Here is a 24,682-nt window from a genome sequence, read left to right as displayed (position 1 = left end):
TCTATCTATCTATCTATCTATCTATCTATCTATCTATCTATCTATCTATCTATCTATCTATCTATCTATCTATCTATCTCTCTAACTATCTATCTCTCTATCTCTCTCTCTAACTCTCTATCTCTCTATCTATCTATCTCTCTATCTCTCTAACTATCTATCTATCTATCTATCTATCTATCTATGAAATGAAATGAAATGAAATCTATATTTACCCAGGGTATCTGGGCTAAGCTCAAGAACTTGTTTCCAGCCAGGCCCTGCTCATAGAACACATTTCATCGTAGTGGTTGATGCCTTGTTCAAGGGCATTTCAGCGGTGGTAATTTTAACGTCGGACGGCTGATTCGAACTGGGAACCTTCCGGTATCTAGACCGCGCCGCTATCCGTTCGGCCACCGCTGCCACTATCTATCTATCTATCTATCTATCTATCTATCTATCTATCTATCTATCTATCTATCTATATATCTATCTCTCTAACTATCTATCTATCTATCTATCTATCTATCTATCTATCTATCTATCTATCTATCTATCTATCTATCTATCTATCTATCTATCTATCTATCTATCTATCTATCTATCTATCTCTCCCATGTTGTACCAATATCCTCCCACACACACGCGCGCGCACACACATACACACACACACACACACACACACACACACACACACACACACACACACACACACACACACACACTCTCTCTCTCGCTCTCTTTCTCCTTCCCTGTCTCCAAACACACACACACACACACACACACACACACACACACACACTCTCTCGCTCTCTCTTTCTCCTTCCCTTTCTCCAAACACACACACACACACACACACACACACACACACACACACACACACACACACACACACACACACACTCTCTCTCTCTCTCTCTCTCTCGCTCTCTCTTTCTCCTTTCCTGTCTCCAAACACACACACACGCACACAATACGCCCCCCACCCCTCTCTCTCCTCTTCTTCCCTGTAGTGTCTCCAATCTCTGCCTGACGTTCAGTCGAGGAGACGGCGGGTTGTGTGTGTGTACTGTGTATCAGGAGGAGATGTATCATACAGTCATATAGTAGTAGTACAGTAGGCTACATGAATTCACTGTCATCATGATGATGATGATGATAATGGTGGGGGAAATGCTGGATTAATATATATCCGCCTCCTTCGCCCTGTCTTCTCTTCACCCACCTGACCGAGTCGAGTCGACCGCGTCCACAGGCTGGAGATCAGGAGAACAATTTATTGTCTTGTAGAGGCTGCGAGGAGAAACCGAGGAGGATGGCAGCCTTACATGAACATTAAGGTATGAAATACTTCTTCCTTTTCATCGACGGTTTTATGCACCCGAGCTCCGGTTTAGTGCAACTGTATAATGACGTGTACCTAAATAGATGTATGCTGTTTTATTCGATAGTTGTGTTGTGTGTATATCTCGGTCAGTTTTGGTCTACCTCCTCCTCCTCTATTATCAACGGGACGTCCGTATATGAGGTCCGTACACAACTCTATTATACGCGTATAAATGGCAAAATATAAAGTGCTCACCCTACTAGCTGTTACCCGTCGCGGCGGGCCGCTTATGTTCCGTCTGATTCCGTATTTGTTCCATAAAAAGAGGTAAAAAGAGCCCGGGCCCGAATGTCACCGTGTTTCCTCGTTTCCGCTGCGTGTAATACCGGCGTTGGCCTGCTGCGCCACAACAGCGCCACTATAAACTCACTATAGTAGACTGAAAATCAGGCACAGGCGGGATTAAACGGCTCTATATCGAACAACACGGAATAGCAGTGAACGCACAGCCGGCCCGGCCCGACCCGACGCTGGACATCTCTGACTTCAGGTCGAGCACTTTTATATTTGTAATTCGCTCAATGTGTGGCGAAGTACGGGCGTTGACAATGAACGTCCAGTGGATATTTGAGGGAGTCGGTCAAGACTGACAGAGAGAGCGCGACACACACACACACACACACACACACACACACACACACACACACACACACACACACACACACACACACACAATGTCATTATCGATTTAAAATAAAACCTCTGTCATTCTTGGTCCGTTGACTGCGCGAAATAATAATAAGTGTAGACATGACAGTGGAGACATACAGTAGGTGTTACATAACATTGACAGGCAGGCCTAATATTAGTTCACTCACTGCATGTGGGGAGAAATCACAGCTGATTACAATTAGCCAACACCTATACCTGATGATACCTATAAGGAGGATTATTATGGTTGATTTGACTGATTTGTGGCGAAAATAAGAAGCAACGAGGAAAAGATTCAAGAATAAATACAATATATAATATGCGTGTATCTTTTACTGTCCTGTGCTGTACGTGCGTCGGTCTGTCTGTGTGTTTGTGGTGGGCTGTGTGTGTGTTAAGTGTGTGGTTTCGTTTCGTTTCATTTCACTCTCAAGATGATCGTTGCACGACGACTCCCGGCCGGCCACAGTAGCCTCTACTGTAGCCATGATGATAAATATAGTCCCGCACCAACAAGACATAATAAACTGCCCTGGATGGGTTCTCATCACCATGGCGACGGGGAAACCTGCCATTATGGTGGGCTGTGCCTGCCGTACGTGCGGTGGTGCGCGCAGCGTTTCAGCTAGTGCGTGTGTGTGTGTGTGTGTGTGTGTGTGGGGGGGGGGGCAGGTGACAGGGCCAGTGGAAACACTTGCATTATAACAATAACAATGCAGGAGAACAACATGAATTGGTGTTCAACATGCATTGGTCGGGACCACACATGATTTTATTATTATTATTATTATTATTAATAATAAGCAGAGTGACTCAGAGCCTCTGCCTCATGGCCTGAAAAGTCTTAATATCTCCCCGCGGTCCAGAGGGATAGCCTATCCCTTTGGTCAAGTGGTTTTAAAAGATGTTGGACTTTCACGCGGGAGACCCGAGTTCGAATCCCGGGCGTTACAAGAGCGCACAAGTACCGTTGTCCAGGGCTGAGGGAAGTAGGGGTGCTGGGGGGGCTGTAGCACCCCCTCCCCCCAGGCACAGCCCCCCCTCGAACAGGAGGGGAAGAAAAAAAAAAGAGATAGGCCAGGCCTAATAAATATGCTGTATCACAGTATTGGCACCTTATCCTGGTTAATTGCCTGTGTCAGTTCGTTCATATAACTTGCGTGTGGAGAGGGAATGTAAAGGCCACGTTTGCGCGCGAAAATGCGCAAAAATGCGCGTGCATGATGCGCGTGCACGCGCATTTTTGCGGCGCGCGCTACGCGCGCGCACCCCCTACTAGACGCTCAGACCCTGCGAGTGTAAAGTACTTCCCGCGGGCCTGCCGTTGTCTGTCGGCCAATCAGGGATTGGCTGATGATGTAACTAAGTTGCTCTCAGCTCCTGACAGTGATTGTAAACGTACACAAAACAAACAAAATCAAAATACCTTATGATCAGTTAAAAATCACACCCATGCAGAGACTAAATGTTTTTATAATCGTCATGGGGGCCCGATCCGATCGCCCGAGAATTGCGCGAACGGGCGCGGCGCGACCTGGTGCGGTACAAACGGGACGAACTGAGGCGAATATATATATATATAATAGGGCCCTGGCCCCCCGGCCCCCACAGACTCTACGTCACTGCACCCATGTGAAGTGAGGGGCGCTAATATATTAAAGTCTAACTCATGTTGATATGGTGATGTAATGGTGATGTGAAAAACAAACGGTGCCAACACAAACATTAAACAAAGACAATATGACATAAATGACACATTATGTGGTAAATTTTCCCTTCATTATCAAAGGCGTTTACAAAACAAACATTGAACTAAAGACAAACATTAAACCTGTGTATAGGAGGGGCTGCATGGCGCCCCTCAAAAACAACAGGAGAGTCTGTAAACATTATGGATAAACAACCAGGATTTGACCCATCAAGGAGAAGATGTCTAAATATGACCGTAGATATCCATGGAGTTGAGACCAAGTCCATGTGCATCTAAGTAAGTAGCCTTGACGAGCCATGAGGCCCATAGGGAAGGAGCCTATCTCCTGTTTCTGTAGCCATGAGGCCCATAGGGGCAGGAGCCTATCTCCTGTTTCTGTAGCCATGAGGCCCATAGGGAAGGAGCCTATCTCCTGTTTCTGTAGCCATGAGGCCCATAGGGAAGGAGCCTATCTCCTGTTTCTGTAGCCATGAGGCCCATAGGGGCAGCAGCCTATCTCCTGTTTCTGTAGCAATGAGGCCCATAGGGCAGGAGCCATCTCCTGTTTCTGTAGCCATGAGGCCCATAGGGCAGGAGCCTATCTCCTGTTTCTGTAGCCATGAGGCCCATAGGGGCAGGAGCCTATCTCCTGTTTCTGTAGCCATGAGGCCCATAGGGGAAGGAGCCTATCTCCTGTTTCTGTAGCCATGAGGCCCATAGGGGAAGGAGCCTATCTCCTGTTTCTGTAGCCATGAGGCCCATAGGGAAGGAGCCTATCTCCTGTTTCTGTAGCCATGAGGCCCATAGGGAAGGAGCCTATCTCCTCTTTCTGTAGCCATGAGGCCCATAGGGGAAGGAGCCTATCTCGTGTTTCTGTAGCCATGAGGCCCATAGGGAAGGAGCCTATCTCCTGTTTCTGTAGCGTGAGGCAGCTTGATGTACAAGTACACCCCCTGGACATGACGCTAGTATGTCGCAGGGACTTACCCCCAATCCAACCCTTGATGCTGAGTGTCAAACAGGGAGGCATTGGCCCCCATTTTTAGAGTCTTTGGTATGACCCGGCCGGAGATCGAACTCGGACCTCCCAGTCTCAGGGCAGACACTCTAACCACTAGGCCACTGAGCTGGTCAAAATGTGCATCTATAGACACATAAACAACACACATAGAGACTCAGAGGTATATACATCACAGGATGCCATTTACAGAAACGCTCTATCATTCATAATCTTCGTTTAGACCTTTTGGAGCAAGAGTCTGTAACGTAACGTGTGTAACCAAAATAGCTCACGTTTTAAAAGGATGTTATTGATGTCACCGACTCTACGTGGGGGTTGGATCAATTCAATCCCTGTATATCTGTGTGTGGAGACATTGTGACCCGCTTTACAAAAACGTACAGCTACAGGACTAGCAGTGGCGTGCACAGATAGACACTAGGGGGTGCTAGAGCCCTGCCCTTTTGGCATAGTGCCGTTTTGAAAAAAGAAAAAAGTGTACACTGTACAGTATGTGGACCATGGTGACATTGATCAATTCTTGATAAAAAGCTTCTAATATATTATTTAGGCCCCAAGATCTATAAATCTCACACTATTTAGGTAACCGGCCGGTTCCACGCGCTGCACAAGGTGCCCTTTTTTCACTTGACTACCTGCCCCTCTAAATGTCTGTGCATGCCACTGAGGACCTGCCCCTCTAAATGTCTGTGCACGCCACTGATCACCTGCCCCTCTAAATGTCTGTGCACGCCACTGAGCACCTGCCCCTCTAAATGTCTGTTCACGCCACTGAGCACCTGCCCCTCTAAATGTCTGTGCACGCCACTGAGCACCTGCCCCTCTAAATGTCTGTGCACGCCACTGAGCACCTGCCCCTCTAAATGTCTGTGCACGCCACTGAGCACCTGCCCCTCTAAATGTCTGTGCACGCCACTGAGCACCTGCCCCTCTAAATGTCTGTGCACGCCACTGAGGACTAGTGATAACCACATGGTTGCGGATGGTACTATACGGTGTTCGGATATACATGTTTTTAAAGGTCTTGATGTCTTGCCGATATGTAGGCAAGACCACACGGACACTTCAGCATATAGATCACATTGGCTGTATAGCCTAGAGCATGGAGGCTATAGAGCAGTGGTAACCAACCTTTTCAAGCCCATTTTATTCCCAATTGTAAGCCATGATCTACCACTAAAATAGGCTGCGATTTCTAACAGGCTCAATGCATGTGCACGCACACATCCACACAAAGACTATAGTTTAAATAGGAATAAATACTGATAGTTATATAATCAATGCCAAAATATAATATTTTTCCATAGTCAGAGTAGAGTAGTCACTGCTTGCCTGTGTAGGTATAGTAAGTGAGTGAGGCTGTTCTGTGTGTTTTTATACCATAGTTCTGTTCTGATATGCATGACTATTATGCACAAGTTGTGCATCACAAGATAGCGGTCAAACAAGAGAACAAACGAACTCTGCAGTTGATGGCCCGATACATGTCTGGGGCCATCACTGCAAGCTATTCTAAATCCACGTTCTGTGTATTGGTATACTGGCTGCCTGTCAGTCTGACACCGCTCACTCCGGGATCTACTTGAATGGCTCGTGCGAGCTACTGGTAGCGCCCGAACCCCTGGTTGGTTACCCCTGGTCTAGAGCATGGAGGATATAGAGCAGTGGTTCCCACTGTCAAGGACCCCCAAATTTACACTAATTGGCCCGCGGACCCCCATTTGAAAAGAGATGCCAGGGACCCCCCATAGGAGAAGATTCTCAACCCGTTTAATTTCAAGGACCTGCATTAGTCTACAGACCCCCGTTTAATGGCATTTCTAACTCTGGGACCCCCAATTTATATTGTAAAATCAATGTTAATTTAACTCTTGAGAGTGTACAAATTGAACCAATGGACATTTGGTTCCATTTGTACACTCTCAGAGTTACAGACCCATAAGGGTCCATTTGGTTCCAAACTATCATTTAGCTGGGGACCCCCTGGAACTCCCTCAAGGACCCCTGGGGGTCCCCGGACCCCACTTTGGAAACCACTGACGTAGAGCACTCAGTTGTCCTCTTAAGTAAAGAATGTAATTGAATAAGCAGTGATTGCAAAGTGGAGTGGCTCGAGGGAGAGAAGCAGGGCCAGAGTGGCTCGAGGGAGAGAAGCAGGGCCAGCGTGGCTCGAGGGAGAGGAGCAGGGCCAGCGTGGCTCGAGGGAGAGAATCAGTCGAGGGAGAGAAGCAGGGCCAGCGTGGCTCGAGGGAGAGAAGCAGGGCCAGCGTGGCTCGAGGGAGAGGAGCAGGGCCAGCGTGGCTCGAGGGAGAGAAGCAGTCGAGGGAGAGAAGCAGGGCCAGCGTGGCTCGAGGGAGAGAAGCAGGGCCAGCGTGGCTCGAGGGAGAGAAGCAGGGCCAGCGTGGCTCGAGGGAGAGAAGCAGGGCCAGCGTGGCTCGAGGGAGAGAAGCAGGGCCAGCGTGGCTCGAGGGAGAGAAGCAGGGCCAGAGTGGCTCGAGGGAGAGAAGCAGGGCCAGCCGTAACTATTTTCATGTCCTATAGTCTAGACAGGATGACATCTTGGTGCCTCCATTCCATCATCCCCCTGTCAGAGAAGATTTCATCACACACCACAATGGGTTCAAGACAGAAAAATCATATTTTATTTATGACTATTCTATTTTTAGGTTTACAAAGTCTACACTCCTCTCTCTGTCTCCCTCTCTCTATTACTCTCTCTCTCTCTCCCTGTCTGTCTCTCTCTCTCTTACTCTCTCTTTCTCTCTCTCTGCATAATGAAGATCACAACACTACAGGACCTATACAGCATATCGTTGTTGTCGATATTTCTGAGGTTTTAGATTTTTTTCTTGGCATAAATCAGTGCTATTGAACACCCTTTACGTCTGCGTGTTGTTTCGAAAATATTGAACCAAAGGAAAGTAGTAAAAAGTGCTTTGGACAAAACCTCTTAACTCCATTGGACCCTCAAAATGTCTGCTAAAGCTGCAACTAACTCCACCACCTCTCCCCCTCTCATGGAAGTAATTGACAATATATAAAGTTACAACACCAACTTTGATGAGGCTGTATTGCTTTGTTTGTTTTTTTTAAATATAAGGTTTTCTTAATTTCCTGAAAAATGTGTATTTTTCATTTCCTGAAAAATGAACCTTTTTGGAGTTATGAGGTTTCCTCCCGACAGCAGAGAAGAGTTAGCCATACGCTTGGCAGAGCCTGGCATCCAAACCTGAACCTTGTGACTCACAGAGGAGCACCACTCACAACCATGAACCAAGGACTATCTAAAGAGGACGAGAAGCGAAGACCGTACGGGCGACTCCATGTTGCCCCATGGAAGGAAAGAAACATGCGCAGTTGAGACCAGGACGTTGTACATGCACAAATTTGGGCATGTACAACTTCCTGGTCTCAACTGCGCATGTTTCTTTGCCCCCGACGCCTCCGCCTCCCAGTTCTTCTGCTCCTTCTTCCATACGGTTGTCACGTTTTCCTTTTACTTTATACCTGATGTAAAGAAGCCTCCTAGTGCTTTTCTGCTTTTATCCTCGTAGCAGTCTTTGTATTGACCTATTTACAAATGTCAATCAAGCTTGTTTGTTAAATGTAGGCTATTATTGTACATATGCGGTAGACTATACTTTATCCGCGGGATTGAGCGTTTTAACCAAAGCGATGATTTAAGCATAACAACAATATAATTTGAAAATGTATAGATGTCTCTTCAACAAATGCATGGGAGCCGACGTAGGCTTTTTCCAATTGCGGTTCTTCTATAGTTCAGTGTTTTAGGCAAAGCGATGCGTGCCTAATTATTATATTGTTATGTCTATACCAAATGTGTGTGTGTGTGTGTGTGTGTGTGTGTGTGTGTGTGTGTGTGTGTGTGTGTGTGTGTGTGTGTGTGTGTGTGTGTGTGTGTTCTGACCTGTCATCTCTGCGTGTGTGAGAACTGGGAGCCGGAGGCACTGCCCGGGACCGTGTGCGTTGCAAGTCCTCGCGGTCCGCCTGGGTGACAGCAGACTGCTGGGCGAGCGCTGGCCCTTTGGCATGGCGGGGGGGGGGGGGGGGGGGGGTCGGTCAGATCAACATATGGAATGAATTCTGTACTGGCCATATATGGAGCATGTCTTGAGTGTACAGGGTTTGGATGAGGTCAGATCAACAAGAGTTTCTGTCCGGCTCCAGAGCAGTCGGTGGAGCGAACGGTTCCCGAGTTACGTGGATTCTCTCCATCATCAAAGTTGCCCACCACTGATCTAGAGCATCATGAATCTTAGCTCTGTGTGGAAGATCGACAGGTCGGCCGACATGTCATCATGTCATTATCATGGCAGTGACCTGCCTGGAGGTCACCTCGGACCACAAAGATGACTTACTGCATTGATGGTCAGTCAGCACTGACCTCTCTCTGGTACCATCTATTATATATTATAGCATACGGAATCTTAATTAGCACTGTGTGGAAGATTGACGGGTCGGTGTCATATGTCATTAGTTTCACCCGGACGTCTCTAAAGAGATTAGACAGTGAAGCATTCATTCATTCACTTCTCTGCCTGCATGTCTGCGTGCTGCTGCTCTGAAACGTACGGGTTGCTTCATTCCCAAGGAGAAAGGTTTCCTTTCCTTCAATGCTTCACCATCGCCGCTGCAGGGATCACATCGATATGTGAAAGCTATCAAAGGAAGGACAGACGACAACGTTGTTTGATAATAGTTCTTTATTTCCAAGGGAGAGGCTGCTGGCCCTGCCTTAACTGGGTTCATATTTAGTATCTTGTAACAAGATAAAAAAATCACACCCGTGTGAACTGAGTGGTGTAAGGTCTTATATAGCCTGATCAGCTGTGGTCTGACGTAATGTCTGACGTAATGAAATCACACCCGGGTGAACTGGGTGAACGTAGCAACCATGCTCATTTTTTGAGCACAGACAGACAGACAAACAAAGCCAGTCGTAGGAGTGGTTTACACCACTCAAAAAGCTTATAAAGCTGAACAGGCTGATAAAAACCTGCCTGATATTCAGCCTGATACGTCCTCACACAATGGCATTGCACAGCGAATTGGCCCGAAAATAGCAGACTTACAAGCCCACAATTTCATTCATTCATTCATATTAAAGCAACAATGTTTGCTTTAATATGAATATAAGATTTGCACACGAAGTGACGCGCTATGAGCTTGTAGATCTGCTATTGTTGAATAGCGAAAAGTATAAAATAATGCTTTTTCAGCTCAATCTAAAATGACACAGATGCTTTCCCGGTTATAATGGATTAATGTATATAGAGTTGGCTCATTGTGATCATCCTACAAACTGTATGTATGTTTAAATCGTCGTGTTAGTGAGCGCTGGCTGCATGTTTCATGATATTATTGGTTGAAATTGGTTCGTACTTGCTGACATACGTAGAAGCCTGCGTCATTCTTGTTTTGTTTTGAGAGAGACAAGAAATCCAGTATCATCTTATTCAATGACACCCATGTTAGAATAATAACTACACCAGGGGTGCCCAAAAGGTACAAAGGCTGTGCAGCTAGAACACCTGACATATGCCCTAAAAATATATAATTTAAATGTAAAAAAAAGAAGAAGAAAATAAGGCATATGCCACTTGAATTAAGGTGACTTGATTGATTGATTGACAGACATCAAAAAGGGCCTGTACGTCAGCTCAAACCCACAATGTAGTACTTTGTTTTCAAGTATTGTATCACAAACGTCAGTAGCATTGCAACGTTTTATACAAAAAAACATGGATGAAAAAATGTCCCCCTGTATGTCCCATTCCAAGTGCGTTTGTCTTACATGCAACGCCATTCCAAAGCCCCCTCAGGTACATTGTTGCTGAGCCGGTCATTTTGAAAGTAGCTCTCAAGTAAAAAACAGAAGTGTGGGCCCCCCATGCACTACACCAGGGCCCCCCATGCACTACACGAACACGAACATGCTGAACTGAGTCACTTTAATAGATCACCTACTCTTGTCGGCGGCGACTGTGGCTCAAGAGGTAGAGCAGGTCGTCCAATGATCCATGGGTCGGTGGTTTGAATCCCGGCTCCTCCTGTCTACATGTCGAAGTGTCCTTGGGCAAGACAATGAACCCCAAATTGCTCCCGATGTGCTGGTTGGTACCTTGCATGGTTTCCGCCGCAATCTGTGTGTGAATGGGTGAATGTAATGCACGTAATGCACAATCTATGTAAAGCGCCTTGAATAAAGGCGCTATATAAATGCACCATTTACCATTTTATTTACCATTTGTCTCACTGCAGGCTTGAATTCGTCCAGGAACCCCATGGATCGGGATGTGGAGAGCACAGCCATCTTCAGAACGGCCAAGCTGTCCAAGCTGTTCCGAGATGACCTGCCCAAGCAGCTGACCGAGGTGGAGAGGAAGCCCCGCAAGGTGCAGAGGTACGTCCGCAAGGACGGCAAATGCAATGTCCACCACGGGAACGTGCGGGAGACGTACCGCTACCTCACGGACATCTTCACCACGCTGGTGGACCTGAAGTGGAGGTTCAACCTCTTCATCTTCGTCCTGGTGTACACCATAACGTGGCTCTTCTTCGGCCTGGCGTGGTGGCTCATCGCCTACGTGCGCGGCGACTTCGACCACATGTCGGACGACAAGTGGACGCCGTGCGTCAACAACCTCAACGGCTTCGTCTCGGCCTTTCTCTTCTCCATCGAGACGGAGACCACCATCGGGTACGGCTACCGGGTCATCACGGACAAGTGCCCCGAGGGCATCCTCCTGCTGCTCATACAGTCCGTGCTGGGCTCCATCGTGAACGCCTTCATGGTCGGCTGCATGTTCGTCAAGATCTCGCAGCCCAAGAAGCGCGCCGAGACGCTGGTGTTCTCCACCAACGCGGTCATCTCCATGCGGGACGGCCGGCTGTGCCTGATGTTCCGCGTCGGGGACCTGCGGAACTCGCACATCGTGGAGGCGTCCATCCGAGCCAAGATGATCAAGTCGAAGCAGACCAAGGAAGGGGAGTTCATCCCCCTCAACCAGACGGACATCAACGTGGGCTACGACACCGGGGACGACCGGCTCTTCCTGGTGTCGCCGCTCATCATCTGCCACGAGATCAACCACAAGAGTCCCTTCTGGGAGATCTCGCAGGCCCACCTGGGGAAGGAAGACATCGAGGTCGTGGTCATTCTGGAAGGGATGGTGGAAGCTACAGGTACGTACAGTAGTCGGAAACATTTTCTAGGACACTATATATTGAGATGTTCCTGGTTTTAATAGCTGTTCACAGCAAAGGGAAGTGTTAACCCATTCTGGTTGGTGTTGCTGTTTTAAGCATTATGTTATACTTTAGCTATTGCAAAATAGCAGATCTACAAGCTCATAGCGCGGCACCAAGTGCCGCGCTACGAGCTTGTAGGTCTGCTATTTTTGAAAAATCGTGAAAATGTGGCCCCAAATCTTTGAATATATATATTCTTTCAGAGGGAACGTTTTTAACTAAATTCTTTGCTTCTGGGGGGGGTCCCTGAAACTACATATTCTCAGATGAGAACCACTGACATAGAAACATGGGTTTTTCAGAAAACTGTCAGGATTTAGAAGACATTTTGTAGAATTGAACTTATGTCTAATGGGTTAAAGACGGGTTGGGTTAACTGGCTCTGGCTCCGAGTGGAGCCACCAGGTGGTGTCATAAATTAACTAGGTGGTGTCATAAATTCATTTAATAGCTGTTAACTTCACAGCAAAGGGAAGTGTTTAATACTGAAGATCACACATCTGTGTGTATTAATAGATCCCAGAGTGTATTGGGTCTGTTTAAAAATGAAGGCTGCATATACATATACATCATCTGCTCCTTGTCTTGGCTTTCTTGTCCAATAGCTACTGTAAGCTCACCAAGCATGGCGTTTTGAGCTTGTAGATGCCAAGGAGAGGGAGGCCCTTGTTAGTCCCATATGGGATGGGGGTTAAGTCAGTCTCAGCTTCACCAGCTGATGGCTGCTCAGATGGTTATGATGAGCACTCAGGGGGAGCAGTTGGAGGTTAGGTGTCTTGCTCAGGAACACTTAACTCTTTCTCTCTCTCTCTCTCTGTGTGTGTGTGTGTTAAGGCTGTCCCCGAACATTCGGGGTTCGAACCTTCGATCGTTAGGGTTGGCACTCAAATCTTAATTAATGGGCTTGAACCATTCTTTTTATTATTATTATTATTTTTTCCCCTTTTTTTTACTTGAAAATATTTCTTGGCGAGAATGCGACATGCATAATAAGAGTACTATATATGTTCATGTTGTGTTTACATGTTACATGTTTAGATGTTATTAATAATCAGGGGGGCACACAACCCCACACAGCCCCAGTGCGCATACGTCGTCAAAATGTTTTCTGCGCGTAGATCAAAGGCATGCAAGGTGCATTGACACCAACAGCTGAGACAGTTATGTAGAGAAATCTGACAGGCATTCAAAAGGAACTCAAATGTGATGTTATTGTCCTGTAAGTAGACTTAGAAATAAAACTAGTGTTGACTAATCATTACATGTGGCTCTTATTTTGAAGAGGAAGTTGTTGTGCACAGGAAGGTTATTTTTCAAATTAATTAGAAACGAATGGTTCGAAGGTTCGCTCGAAAACTCCTGCCGAAGGTGTGTCAGTCTAACCTGACTCCGCCAGATGGGGCAGCAGAGAGTACACTGCGTTCCCCCCTCCTGCTCCCATCTGGGAACTCTCAGGCAGACTTGATGCCTGGCCACAAAACGGCCTGGCCAATCAGCAGCAGCTAGAGGCGGGATAGCTGCTGCTGATTGGCCAGGCCGTTTTGTGGCCGGGCATCAAGTCTGCCAGTGTACTCTCTGCTGCCCCATCTGGCGGAGTCAGGTTAGTGTCAGTCAGCAACGCCAAACTAGAAAATAGAAACCCACTAACGGAACTAACGGATTACTTTGAATGGCTTTTTGCTACATAAATGCTACATAAATGCCATCAAGAACAATAATGATCAAATATGGTAGTTTTAATATATTTTTTAATTGGACAAATGAAGAGAAAAAAATGAAAGAGTAAAACTCTTACTCTCAGAGCTACATGAACTCAGAAGAGTTTTAGTATATTCACGTTTACAGGAAATGAATGTTTGATGGTCTCACGAGGAATTGAGTTGAGTCATTGAATAGTATAACGCATGTTGACCTGAATTCGATTCTACAAATGTCTTCTAAATCATGACAGTTTTCTGAAAAAACCCTATGTTTCTATGTGTCAGTCGTTCTCAAACATTTTCATGTCAAGGACCCACAAAAATATATGTAATTGGTCGCCGACCTCCATCTGAAAATATCTTGTTCCAGGGACCTTCCAGAAGCAAAGATTTGAGTTAAAAACTTTCGCTCTGAAAGAATATATATCCAAAGATTTGCACTATACATTTTCAATGATTTTTCAAAAATAGCAGACCTACAAGCTTGTAGCGCGGCACTCGGTGCCTCGCTACGAGCTTGTAGATCTGCTATTTTTCAATAGCTAAAGCATAAACATACAGTACATACAGTTAAAACACCATACAGTTAAAACACCAAAAGGGGTTCCAGGCGCCCAGAATGGTATAAAATAAAACGAATGCTGAAATGTATTCGGTGAATGTGGATGGATTCAGTATTATACACACCATGGGTGTTGCCACACAGCCGGCCTTTTGTCAGACCATCAGCTGCCCAATACAGGCATACTGTGAACGACATGCAAATAAGATCACATTTCATTATCAATAGATGAGGGCAGGTGTGTTGCCTGTGGTTGTGCAAACTATCCAACAAAAACATTAAAACATTTAGGCCTGACGTCAAAATAAATAAAAAAAACGTCTTCTAAATCGTGACAGTTTTCTGAAATGCCTATCTCAGTGGTGCTCAATATTTCATGTCAAGGACCACAAAAATGATTATGTAATTCATGGCCACCGACCCCCATCTGAAGATATGTTGTTCCAGGGAAAGATTTGAGTTAAAAATGTTTGCTCTGAAAGAATATATTCAAAGATTTGCGCCACATTTTTAAAAAAATGGCAGAGCTTGTAGATCTGCTATTTTTCAATAGCTAAAGTATAACGTAATGCGTGAAACACCAAAAGGGGTTCCCGCCCAGAATGGGTTAAAACCATAGAGTATATATATAATAGAGACTGAACTGGCGCGAAGCTCCGCCCCCCCAGCTATTCATGTCAGTGGAAGTTGCTCAGTGGCGTTTTGAAGCACCCGGAAGACTGCCGGAAGTCCCTCCCCGGACCTCAACTTTGAGGTCCTGAGTGACGTAGGGCAACCGAGCGCTCAACGTTAAAGCCCAGCTGCACGGGGTTTCCCGGTCATGAATCCACGGGTCCGCCTGTAGTCCCTCCTCCTACCACTAGGACCCAGAGCTTCAACGTTGGAAAGTCTGCCTGCCCCCTTGGTTAAAACACAATGAGCACAGTGGACAGTTTTGTCTACAGCGAAACGACAGAAGCAGCAGTTCGGCCCCAATGGCGTCTTACTTTTATGTTTGTTTTTCTTTTCTTTTCTTTTCTTTTTTCTAACTGGGAATAGGCAGTCTTGTCTGTGTTTTTACTTTAGCCATTGAAAAATAGCAGATCTACGAGCTTGTAGAGTCTGCTATTTTTGAAAAATCATGAAAATGTGGCGCAAATCTTTGAATATATATATTCTTTCAGAGCCAAAGTTTTTAACTCCACTGGGGGCGTCCCTGGAACTACATATTTTCAGATGGGGGTCGGCCGTCGGCGGCCAATTACATATAATCTTGGGGGTCCTTGTCGTGTATTTTGGACACGAGACCATACAAACTTAACCAAAACACTGGGAGAGCATTGAGATAATTGTGAGACGCAGACAGAGTGAAGTTCCTTGATGATGTTGGTTTATTTCGAAGTACACAGCATACACAGCATAGGCTCCTCCAGCCTCACGGCCTCGGGTCGACTGACTGAATGACAATAGGAATCAACTTGCTTAAGTACAGTTTTACACATTCCTAGAAGGATCACTGTGGCCCTTTGATCTACTGTTTTAGCATGTCAACAAACTCCTTTTGTCATACGAATAGCCAGGCCCTCACCACATGGGACCGGGTGTGTGGGAACCTGTAGTGGAGGACAGTCACAGACTTTGGAGACGAACTGACTAGTGCAATTAACTATGCTTACTGAATAAACAGGATCACCCATATGCTATGAGCACAGTAGCACACATTATGGATAGAATTATGATTTCCAGATTCCACATAACCCCCCTTATGACATATATGTCATATAAAAATATGGAACCATAATTCTTACCAGTTACCACCCCCCTTGATCCTCAGCTTAACAATACTCAAGACACCAGAATAACAGATTTCCCCAACATAGTTTTCAGACAGACATTCAAGATTACACAACTCGACATAAATGATTTCCTTTACAGTAAGTACAAATACAATTTCGTATCAGTGGATAATTCATAATTGGTTTCCATTACAGTAAGTTCAAACACAATTTCGTATCAGTGGATGGATCGGATCAGAATTCTCTTTGCGTTATTTCAAACTCTTATGGCTAAAAATGTCACAGAACATTAGGAGGATAATTTCCCTGTTGTTACTCAAATCTAGGATAACATGTTTATAAGCACCAGATCACATGAAACTCTCTCTTTGGAGTTTTCACAGGACCGAAATCAAAATAAGTCTTAGACTTATCCTGACCATAACACACCAAATCACATAAACCTCTCTTGGAGATTCACAGGACCAATAACACACCAAATCACATGAACTCTCTTTGGAATTCACATGAAAAATAAGAAAAAGGAAGAACACGTTATATCCCAGAACAGAAGCCAACAGAAATTTAACCCCTCACTAATAACTCCCATCCCGTAATTTAAATCACATTTTAAGCCCTAGAAAACCACAAAAGAGTCAAATTAAACCCTCCTTTCAACACTGTCGGTACTACACGACTACCAATTAATTACCCTGTAATTTAATCACTATCCTGACTTTAAACACTGTCGGCACTCAACGGCTGCCAATTGCCCTGTAATTTAAACATAAATGATTAGTACAAACGAACGTGACGCACAATTGTAATCAGAAAGAAGGAATGTCCGTCTCCCTCATATGAACAAAGGAAATTCTTCTGTTTGCTGCATTCCGTTACCTCAAAGTTCGCTCAGCTGCATGGACCAAGTTGAGAAAATGTTCACCGCTCTGTTTTCGCTGAAAGTTCTCGAAGCAAACTCTCATCATCTCATCATCTCCCCCCCCTCCCAGCTCTGAAACAACAGAGATGGGAAAACGAGGCAACATCTTCATCACAGACCCCTGCTCAGGTCCGTGAAGGCCCTCAGCTTGAGTCGTCAGCCGGCCATGGAAAGTGGAAACCGCCGCCGCGCCAAGCGTCGAGTGGTCGCCTCTCCCCGTCGGGATGAGCGAACCCCTCTCCCCCTGGAACGCTGGTGCCCCCGCCGCCGTGCTGCGCTGCATCGCCCCCCTGCCCGCCGTCTCCCGCGCCGAGTTGATGATCGAAGGCCCCCGTGTGGCTGTCCGCCCGTCGCCGACCGCTCCTCCGTCCACCCCGTGCACTGGCTGGACAGTGACGCAGGCCGTCGCCGCGCAACACTCCTCATCGCGGTGGTCCGTCGCCATCCTCGTCCTCGTTCCGCTGGAACCCGTCGTTGTCGTCTCTCACAAAAACTCGCTGATTAGACTGAATAAAAAGCCGCCGATTCTTCCTGTCTGGCGCTGGAACGCACCATAGACACCGGTTTCTAGGCACCACATGTCGTTCCCTTCGCCTGACGCAAAAAATGCATCAACACGACCGGGTCGGCACCACATGTCGTGTATTTTGGACACGAGACCATACAAACTTAACCAAAACACTGGGAGAGCATTGAGATAATTGTGAGACGCAGACAGAGTGAAGTTCCTTGATGATGTTGGTTTATTTCGAAGTACACAGCATACACAGCATAGGCTCCTCCAGCCTCACGGCCTCGGGTCGACTGACTGAATGACAATAGGAATCAACTTGCTTAAGTACAGTTTTACACATTCCTAGAAGGATCACTGTGGCCCTTTGATCTACTGTTTTAGCATGTCAACAAACTCCTTTTGTCATACGAATAGCCAGGCCCTCACCACATGGGACCGGGTGTGTGGGAACCTGTAGTGGAGGACAGTCACAGACTTTGGAGACGAACTGACTAGTGCAATTAACTATGCTTACTGAATAAACAGGATCACCCATATGCTATGAGCACAGTAGCACACATTATGGATAGAATTATGATTTCCAGATTCCACATCCTTGACATGAAAATGTTTGAGAACGACTGACATAGAAACATAGGGTCAGGATTTAGAAGACATTTGTAGAATCGTTCCCATCTCAACATATATAGGCTACAAAGTCTGGTTCGTCTTGTCAGAACAAATATAGCTCACATCCGTATGTCATCTAACCACTGTTAGACATCATTTAAAAAAAAACATTATTTTACAAGTTAAGTAGTAGTTTAGCAGATACTCTTATCCGTGAACCCAACAAATAAGTCATTTATCAGCTCACATAAGTCATTTATCAGCTCAAATGGTATTCAGTGCTAAGAAAACGAAGTAATTGCTAGTAAAGTAACTAGGATACCAGATATACATCAAACCTATAGCATCTGTCTAAGCAAACAAAATGCTATAATATGTGGCACAAGCAAACAGCACGGTATCTAAATAATGTACACGGCAATCTCTTCCGGAACAACTTTATGGTCGTGGAAGAGCCAGCGAAAGCTTTCAGAATGTAAACACTGAAGTCAACGTGCATGCACAGGGGCGGAGGCTGAAACAACATGTAAACACTGAAGTCAACGTGCATGCACAGGGACGGAGGCTGAAACATGTAAACACTGAAGTCAACGTGCATGCACAGGGGCGGAGGCTGAAACAACATGTAAACACTGAAGTCAACGTGCATGCACAGGGGCGGAGACTGAAACAACATGTAAACACTGAAGTCAACGTGCATGCACAGGGGCGGAGGCTGAAACAACATGTAAACACTGAAGTCAACGTGCATGCACAGGGGCGGAGGCTGAAACAACATGTAAACACTGAAGTCAACGTGCATGCACAGGGACGGAGGCTGAAACAACATGTAAACACTGAAGTCAACGTGCATGCACAGGGGCGGAGGCTGAAACAACATGTAAACACTGAAGTCAACGTGCATGCACAGGGGCGGAGGCTGAAACAACATGTAAACACTGAAGTCAACGTGCATGCACAGGGGCGGAGACTGAAACAACATGTAAACACTGAAGTCAACGTGCATGCACAGGGGCGGAGGCTGAAACAACATGTAAACACTGAAGTCAACGTGCATGCACAGGGGCGGAGGCTGAAACAACATGTAAACACTGAAGTCAACGTGCATGCACAGGGGCGGAGGCTGAAACAACATGTAAACACTGAAGTCAACGTGCATGCACAGGGGCGGAGGCTGAAACAACATGTAAACACTGAAGTCAACGTGCATGCACAGGGGCGGAGACTGAAACAACATTTACCTTCACTTCATAAAGTTACATACTGTACGTCCGCCTTCAGCCGCTTATCCGGAGTCGGGTCGCGGTGGCAACAGTTCCGGCACACTTCATGAAGTTGTTCGTTGCAAAATGATGGATTAAGTTACACTCACCCAGTGGCGTTTCCAGGAATTACATTTTGGGCAGGCAAGAATTACATTTTGGACAGGCAAGATGTGTTAATTGTCGTCTCCCCGCGCACGATCGTAACACTAAAGGTTTTCAAAGAGATATACCTGCCAGACAGTAGTATACAAAGGCTGAAAGGCATGCATTTACATTCCAATGGGTGATTGAGGGTCGCGCTCTACCGCAACGGCCAATCAGCTGTCCATTAATAGTTCTCAGGTCTTGTTTTTGTCCTCTCTCTTTTCTCATTGTATGGATTTTGGCCAGGCCAGAAATGTATTTGGACAGGCGGACGCCTGCCCTCGCCTTATTGTAGATACGCCTCTGCACTCACCAAAGCCACATTCGGGGGTCGTGGACGGGAAGGTGTTGAAAACTAGCACGAGTGCTAATATGCTGTAAGCAATGCATCTGCAATGCAATGTGATTGAGATGTCCACTCCATCCCAAATAAATACACATAAACCCATTAGGGACTTAGTGAGTGAGGGGTCCATAGCGTTAGTCCGACGTCCCAATAATCAACTGTGTCTGACCATAGATCCCAAGTCCCGTTAGTACGAACATGCATTAAGGTTGGCGAACATGCATTAAGGTTGGCGAACATGCATTAAGGTTGGCGAACATGCATTAAGGTTGGCGAACATGCATTAAGGTTGGCGAACATGCGCTGCTGGTTGGCGAACATGCATTAAGGTTGGCGAACATGCGCTGCTGGTTGGCGAACATGCATTAAGGTTGGCGAACATGCGCTGCTGGTTGGTGAACATGCATTAAGGTTGGTGAACATGCATTAAGGTTGGCGAACATGCATTGCTGTTTGGTGAACATGCATTAAGGTTGGCGAACATGCGCTGCTGGTTGGCAAACATGCACTGCTCCCGTGCTTGTGGTTATGTTTAGGTTAGGGTTAGAGATAGGGTTAGTAATTGATTTCGGAACAATGGGAGGTCGGCACAATGGCAGGTCGACACAATGGGAGGTCAGAACAATGGCAGGTCAGAACAATGGGAGGTCAGAATAATGACATGGCACCAACCAACCACGACCGCACGCAGAAGCCACAGGCGAGTCTTACCGGCCACGTATCGTATGTGGGACTAGCAGGACGTCAGACTAACGCGGGCATTGTGAGGGTTACGGGTAACAATAATCAGGGCGTTATTGGAAAAGAGAGCTTGCTCTCAACTGACTTCACTGAATAAAGGTTAAAGAAAGAAAGACAATAGCCAAACTACCAGGATTTTGACAGGTAATTTTCATTCACCATTCATTCAACATTTTTATCCACTTATTACAATTATTTGACAACCTTAGTTGCTAGTTTTTGCTTTCCAGATTTTCATTATTATTACAAAACATGTCCACCGACCCCTATATATACTTTGGCTATTTGAGTGATGCGTTGTGAGCTTGTAGATTTGCTATTTTCATAAGTGCCGAACTTGTGAAATGGGATGGAAATGGTGTTGATACCTTTACTTAAATTAAAAACAATCACACCCAGAGGTACATTAAGAAGAAAATATACAAAGAAATTCAAGTAATACATCAATCAATGCATATAAGTATGATGCCATTAGGATAGTCTCACACAAGGAAACAAATATATAAACATGTTTTGAGATTGGGGTCCGGGGTCCATTATTTTGGGGGTCCTTGACTTGAAAATGTTTGAGCACCACTGACATAGAAACATGGGTTTTTATCAGAAAACTGTCATTTTTTAGAAGACATTTTTTAAATTTCGATGTCAGGCCTAAATGGGTTAAGGATAATTAAAATAAAAACATTTGAACACAAAAAGTAACCAATGAAATTGTCTACTAGCTTGGGGTGAGGAGGAATACTCTGAAATCTCCCCATTCGCTATAATAGTCATGTGAGGATGGTTAGGCATATTTCATATTTATATGGTGCTGTTCACCTGTTTCACCAAAGTCACTCACACCATACATACAGTACACCATACTCAGACTTTAAATAACGGCTCCACCAGGTCATTGAGCTTGTAGATCTGTTATTTTTTTAATAGCCAAAGAAATCTAAAATGACACAGAATATGATTTCACGGTTTTAATGGGTTAACTCTTGCATGCACCAAAATTACATAACCCACATCTCAGTCGTAATTATGGCATCTATCTTGACAAGCGCATTGTGTTGGCGGAGGTACTGTAGTAGGCCTGCACTCTTAGCCCATTCTGGGCGGGAACCCCTTTTGGTGTTTTAAGCATTATGTTACGCTTTAGCTATTGAAAAATAGCAGATCTACAAGCTTGTAGCGCGGCACAGAGTGCTGCGCTACAAGCTTGTAGATCTGCTATTTTTTAAATAATGTGACGCAAATCTTTGAATATATATATTCTTTCAGAGCGAACGTTTTTAACTCAAATCTTTGCTCCTGGGTGGGGTCCCTGGAACAGCATATTTTCAGATGGGGTTCGGCGGCCAAATACATTATATTCTTGGGGGTCCTTGACATGAAAATGCTTTGAATGTTTGAATGATGGGTTTTTCAGAAAACTGTCAGAATTTAGAAGAATCGCTCGGGTCTAAACGGGCTAACAGAGGCCAGTCTTTTCAGTTGCAGGTTGAGTTTCCAACTCGTGATGTTCATGTGAGTGACTCAGCAGCACAAACAGAAGATGAGAGGCTTGACGCGAGTTACGCTGGTCGGCAGGTTGACGATGAGGACACACTATTATTACAATCTCACAACAAATGGATTATGAGAAGAATGGAATGCAAAGAGAGCACTTTAAAATGAGCGAGAGTCAAGAGGATACTTTGGTTGATGTAGCGTGGCCACCACATTATGGCCAATGATTAGGAGTGTAAAATAGTCTAGAGGGGAATTGTGTGTGTGTGTGTGTGTGTGTGTGTGTGTGTGTGTGTGTGTGTGTGTGTGTGTGTGTGTGTGTGTGTGTGTGTGTGTGTGTGTGTGTGTGTGTGTGTGTGTGTGTGTGTGTGTGTGTGTGTGTGTGTGTGTGTGTGCGCGTGTGCGGGTGCGTGTGCACGCTGCTTGTATGCTGAAATTGTTCAAATATTGCCCGATTGACTTCAGAATGTTTTATCGACGTGGAAATGGTTCAATCAATTAGCTCTAATCACTCTGCGAGATTAAATGGACATCGCGGTTGCAGACAAGGGCAAGGCTGTCTGATTCCTGCAGCTCACTTGCTGCTCATTGTAAGCCAACTCCAACTGCTTGTTCGGCAGATGAAATCGCTTTTCTTTTTAAGCCATTAACCCTCTTATGGCTAGCCTAATTAACAGTGGATTGTGCCTTCTGCCTGCACTATTCATATGTTTAATTTGTCATTTTAATGCCAATAGAAAAATCTGTGATATACACACTCCATCTCATTCTCACACGGCAATCCTATAGTATTATACCCAGTCCATTGTGCCGATTTTGACCAAATAGAGCGAATCTGGCGATGTCACTTCCGGTTCAAGGAACCACAACATCCGGAACTAGCTTTGAACTGGTGCAGCACTATCAGATGTCCGGAATGCTAAGCGATCATTGTTTATTTTAATAACTAAGTCAAATTAAGCTCTAATCAAGCCCAAAATATCGCATTTTACGCAGCGATGCATGCACGATCACACCGATCGACTCGATTTCGGCCGGTTTTAGGTAGATTACATCGGCTGTTAGCCAAACAAGCTAAAAGTTGCTACATTTAGTTATATTAAGCTCCCGATTACAGGGGATTTATTGATTCATTACGTCAATTACGGCACTGGCCATAAGCGGGTTAAGGCCGATTCTACAAATGTCTTCTACATTTCTATTTCTGAAAAAACGTATGTTGTTATTTTGATACGTATTTGGCCGCCGACCGCCACCTCAAAATATTTTGTTCCAGGGACCCCCAGAAGCAAGCAGTGTTAAAAATGTATATACTTTTACAGTATATACTGTTTACAGTACTTTTACAGTACATTCACAGTAATGAAAGCGCTCTCTATAGTTTTGACTTTGTGTATCTTTGTGTGATGTTTTGGTGTTGTCGTATATATTACATGCAGGCATGACGTGCCAGGCCAGGAGCTCCTACGTGACCAGCGAGATCAAGTGGGGCCACCGCTTCACGCCCGTGCTCACCCTGGAGGACGGCTTCTACGAGGTGGACTACAACAGCTTCCACGACGTCTACGAGACCAACACGCCCAGCTGCAGCGCCCGGGAGCTGTACGACATGCACAACCGCGCTCGCCTGCCCCTCACCTGGTCGCTGGCCAGCCGGCTGAGCCAGCAGGGCCTCCCGGAGAAGAAGAAGAAGGAGGAGCTAAAGGAGGAAACGAAGGTCCCCGCCCCCGCCGCCGCCGGCCCGCCGGACGTCCAAGAGGAGGTCGCCCCCCGCCCGCCCGTCGTCACCGAGGAGCAGAGCGAGAGGAACGGAGACATCGCCAACATAGAGAGCGAGTCCAAAGTGTAGTATTAGGAGCAGTGGTTCTTAAACTTTCTCATGTCAAGGACCCCCAAATTGACACTAATGAGCCCGCGGACCCCCATTTGAAGAAGATTAGGTTAGCGTTAATTTGGTTCCATTCGTACACTCTCAGAGGTCGTTCCAAACTATCATTTAGCTGGGGTTCCCGGACCCCACTTTGGGAACCACTATACCAGTGGTTCTCAGCCGGTGGGTTCCCCACATGAATTTTATTTTTAAAGATGTCCAGATGACAGTGAAGTGACAATTTAAGGGCTTTTGAGAACTTTTTAATGCCTAAACAAAAAATAGAAGAAGCAAAGGTCATCACTGCATCAAAAGTTATCAACAAACTATATAAAAACTGGTCAAACATTGGCCAAGTTGTCAAATTGCATAAGAAATATGCACGACATTTTGAAAATAGCTTATCTACAAGCTCACAACGCCTCACACTGCGAGGCGTTGTGAGCTTGTCGATCTGCTATTTTCACAATTACATTGAAACTAAATTGAATGCCTCAACTCCTTGTCAGGTGGTTCAAATATAATTATTTTCTTTTGAGGTGCGTCACGCACGTCCTGAAAAGGTTCAGAACCACATGAGCGAAGGCAAGGTTTTGTGGAACATTGCGAGACACCGCGTTTATGTCTCTTCTTCAGGGACGCTGGTCCATGTGAGGACGCAGGTCCCACGGTCCATGTGAGGACGCAGGTCCCACGGTCCATGTGAGGACGCAGGTCCCACGGTCCTTGTGAGGACGCAG

The 24,682-nt window shown here is 45.8% G+C and overlaps 1 protein-coding gene across 1 annotated transcript; it reads left to right on the top strand.

Moving 5' to 3' along the window:
* The first annotated feature begins 1,032 nt into the window (after positions 1 to 1,032).
* Positions 1,033 to 24,250, top strand: kcnj6 (potassium inwardly rectifying channel subfamily J member 6). Its single transcript, XM_079507909.1, has 3 exons — positions 1,033 to 1,322; positions 11,014 to 11,937; positions 23,512 to 24,250. The coding sequence occupies exons 2-3, from the start codon at positions 11,037 to 11,039 to the stop codon at positions 23,919 to 23,921; spliced, it is 1,311 nt and encodes a 436-aa protein (XP_079364035.1). The 5' UTR covers positions 1,033 to 1,322; positions 11,014 to 11,036; the 3' UTR covers positions 23,922 to 24,250.
* Positions 24,251 to 24,682: the final 432 nt, after the last annotated feature.

The sequence above is a fragment of the Electrona antarctica genome (genome assembly GCF_951216825.1).
Source record: "Electrona antarctica genome assembly, chromosome: 8".
NCBI lineage: Eukaryota > Metazoa > Chordata > Actinopteri > Myctophiformes > Myctophidae > Electrona > Electrona antarctica.
The sequence above is the reverse complement of the archived record's forward strand: the minus strand, read 5'-3'. Positions and strand labels throughout refer to the sequence as shown.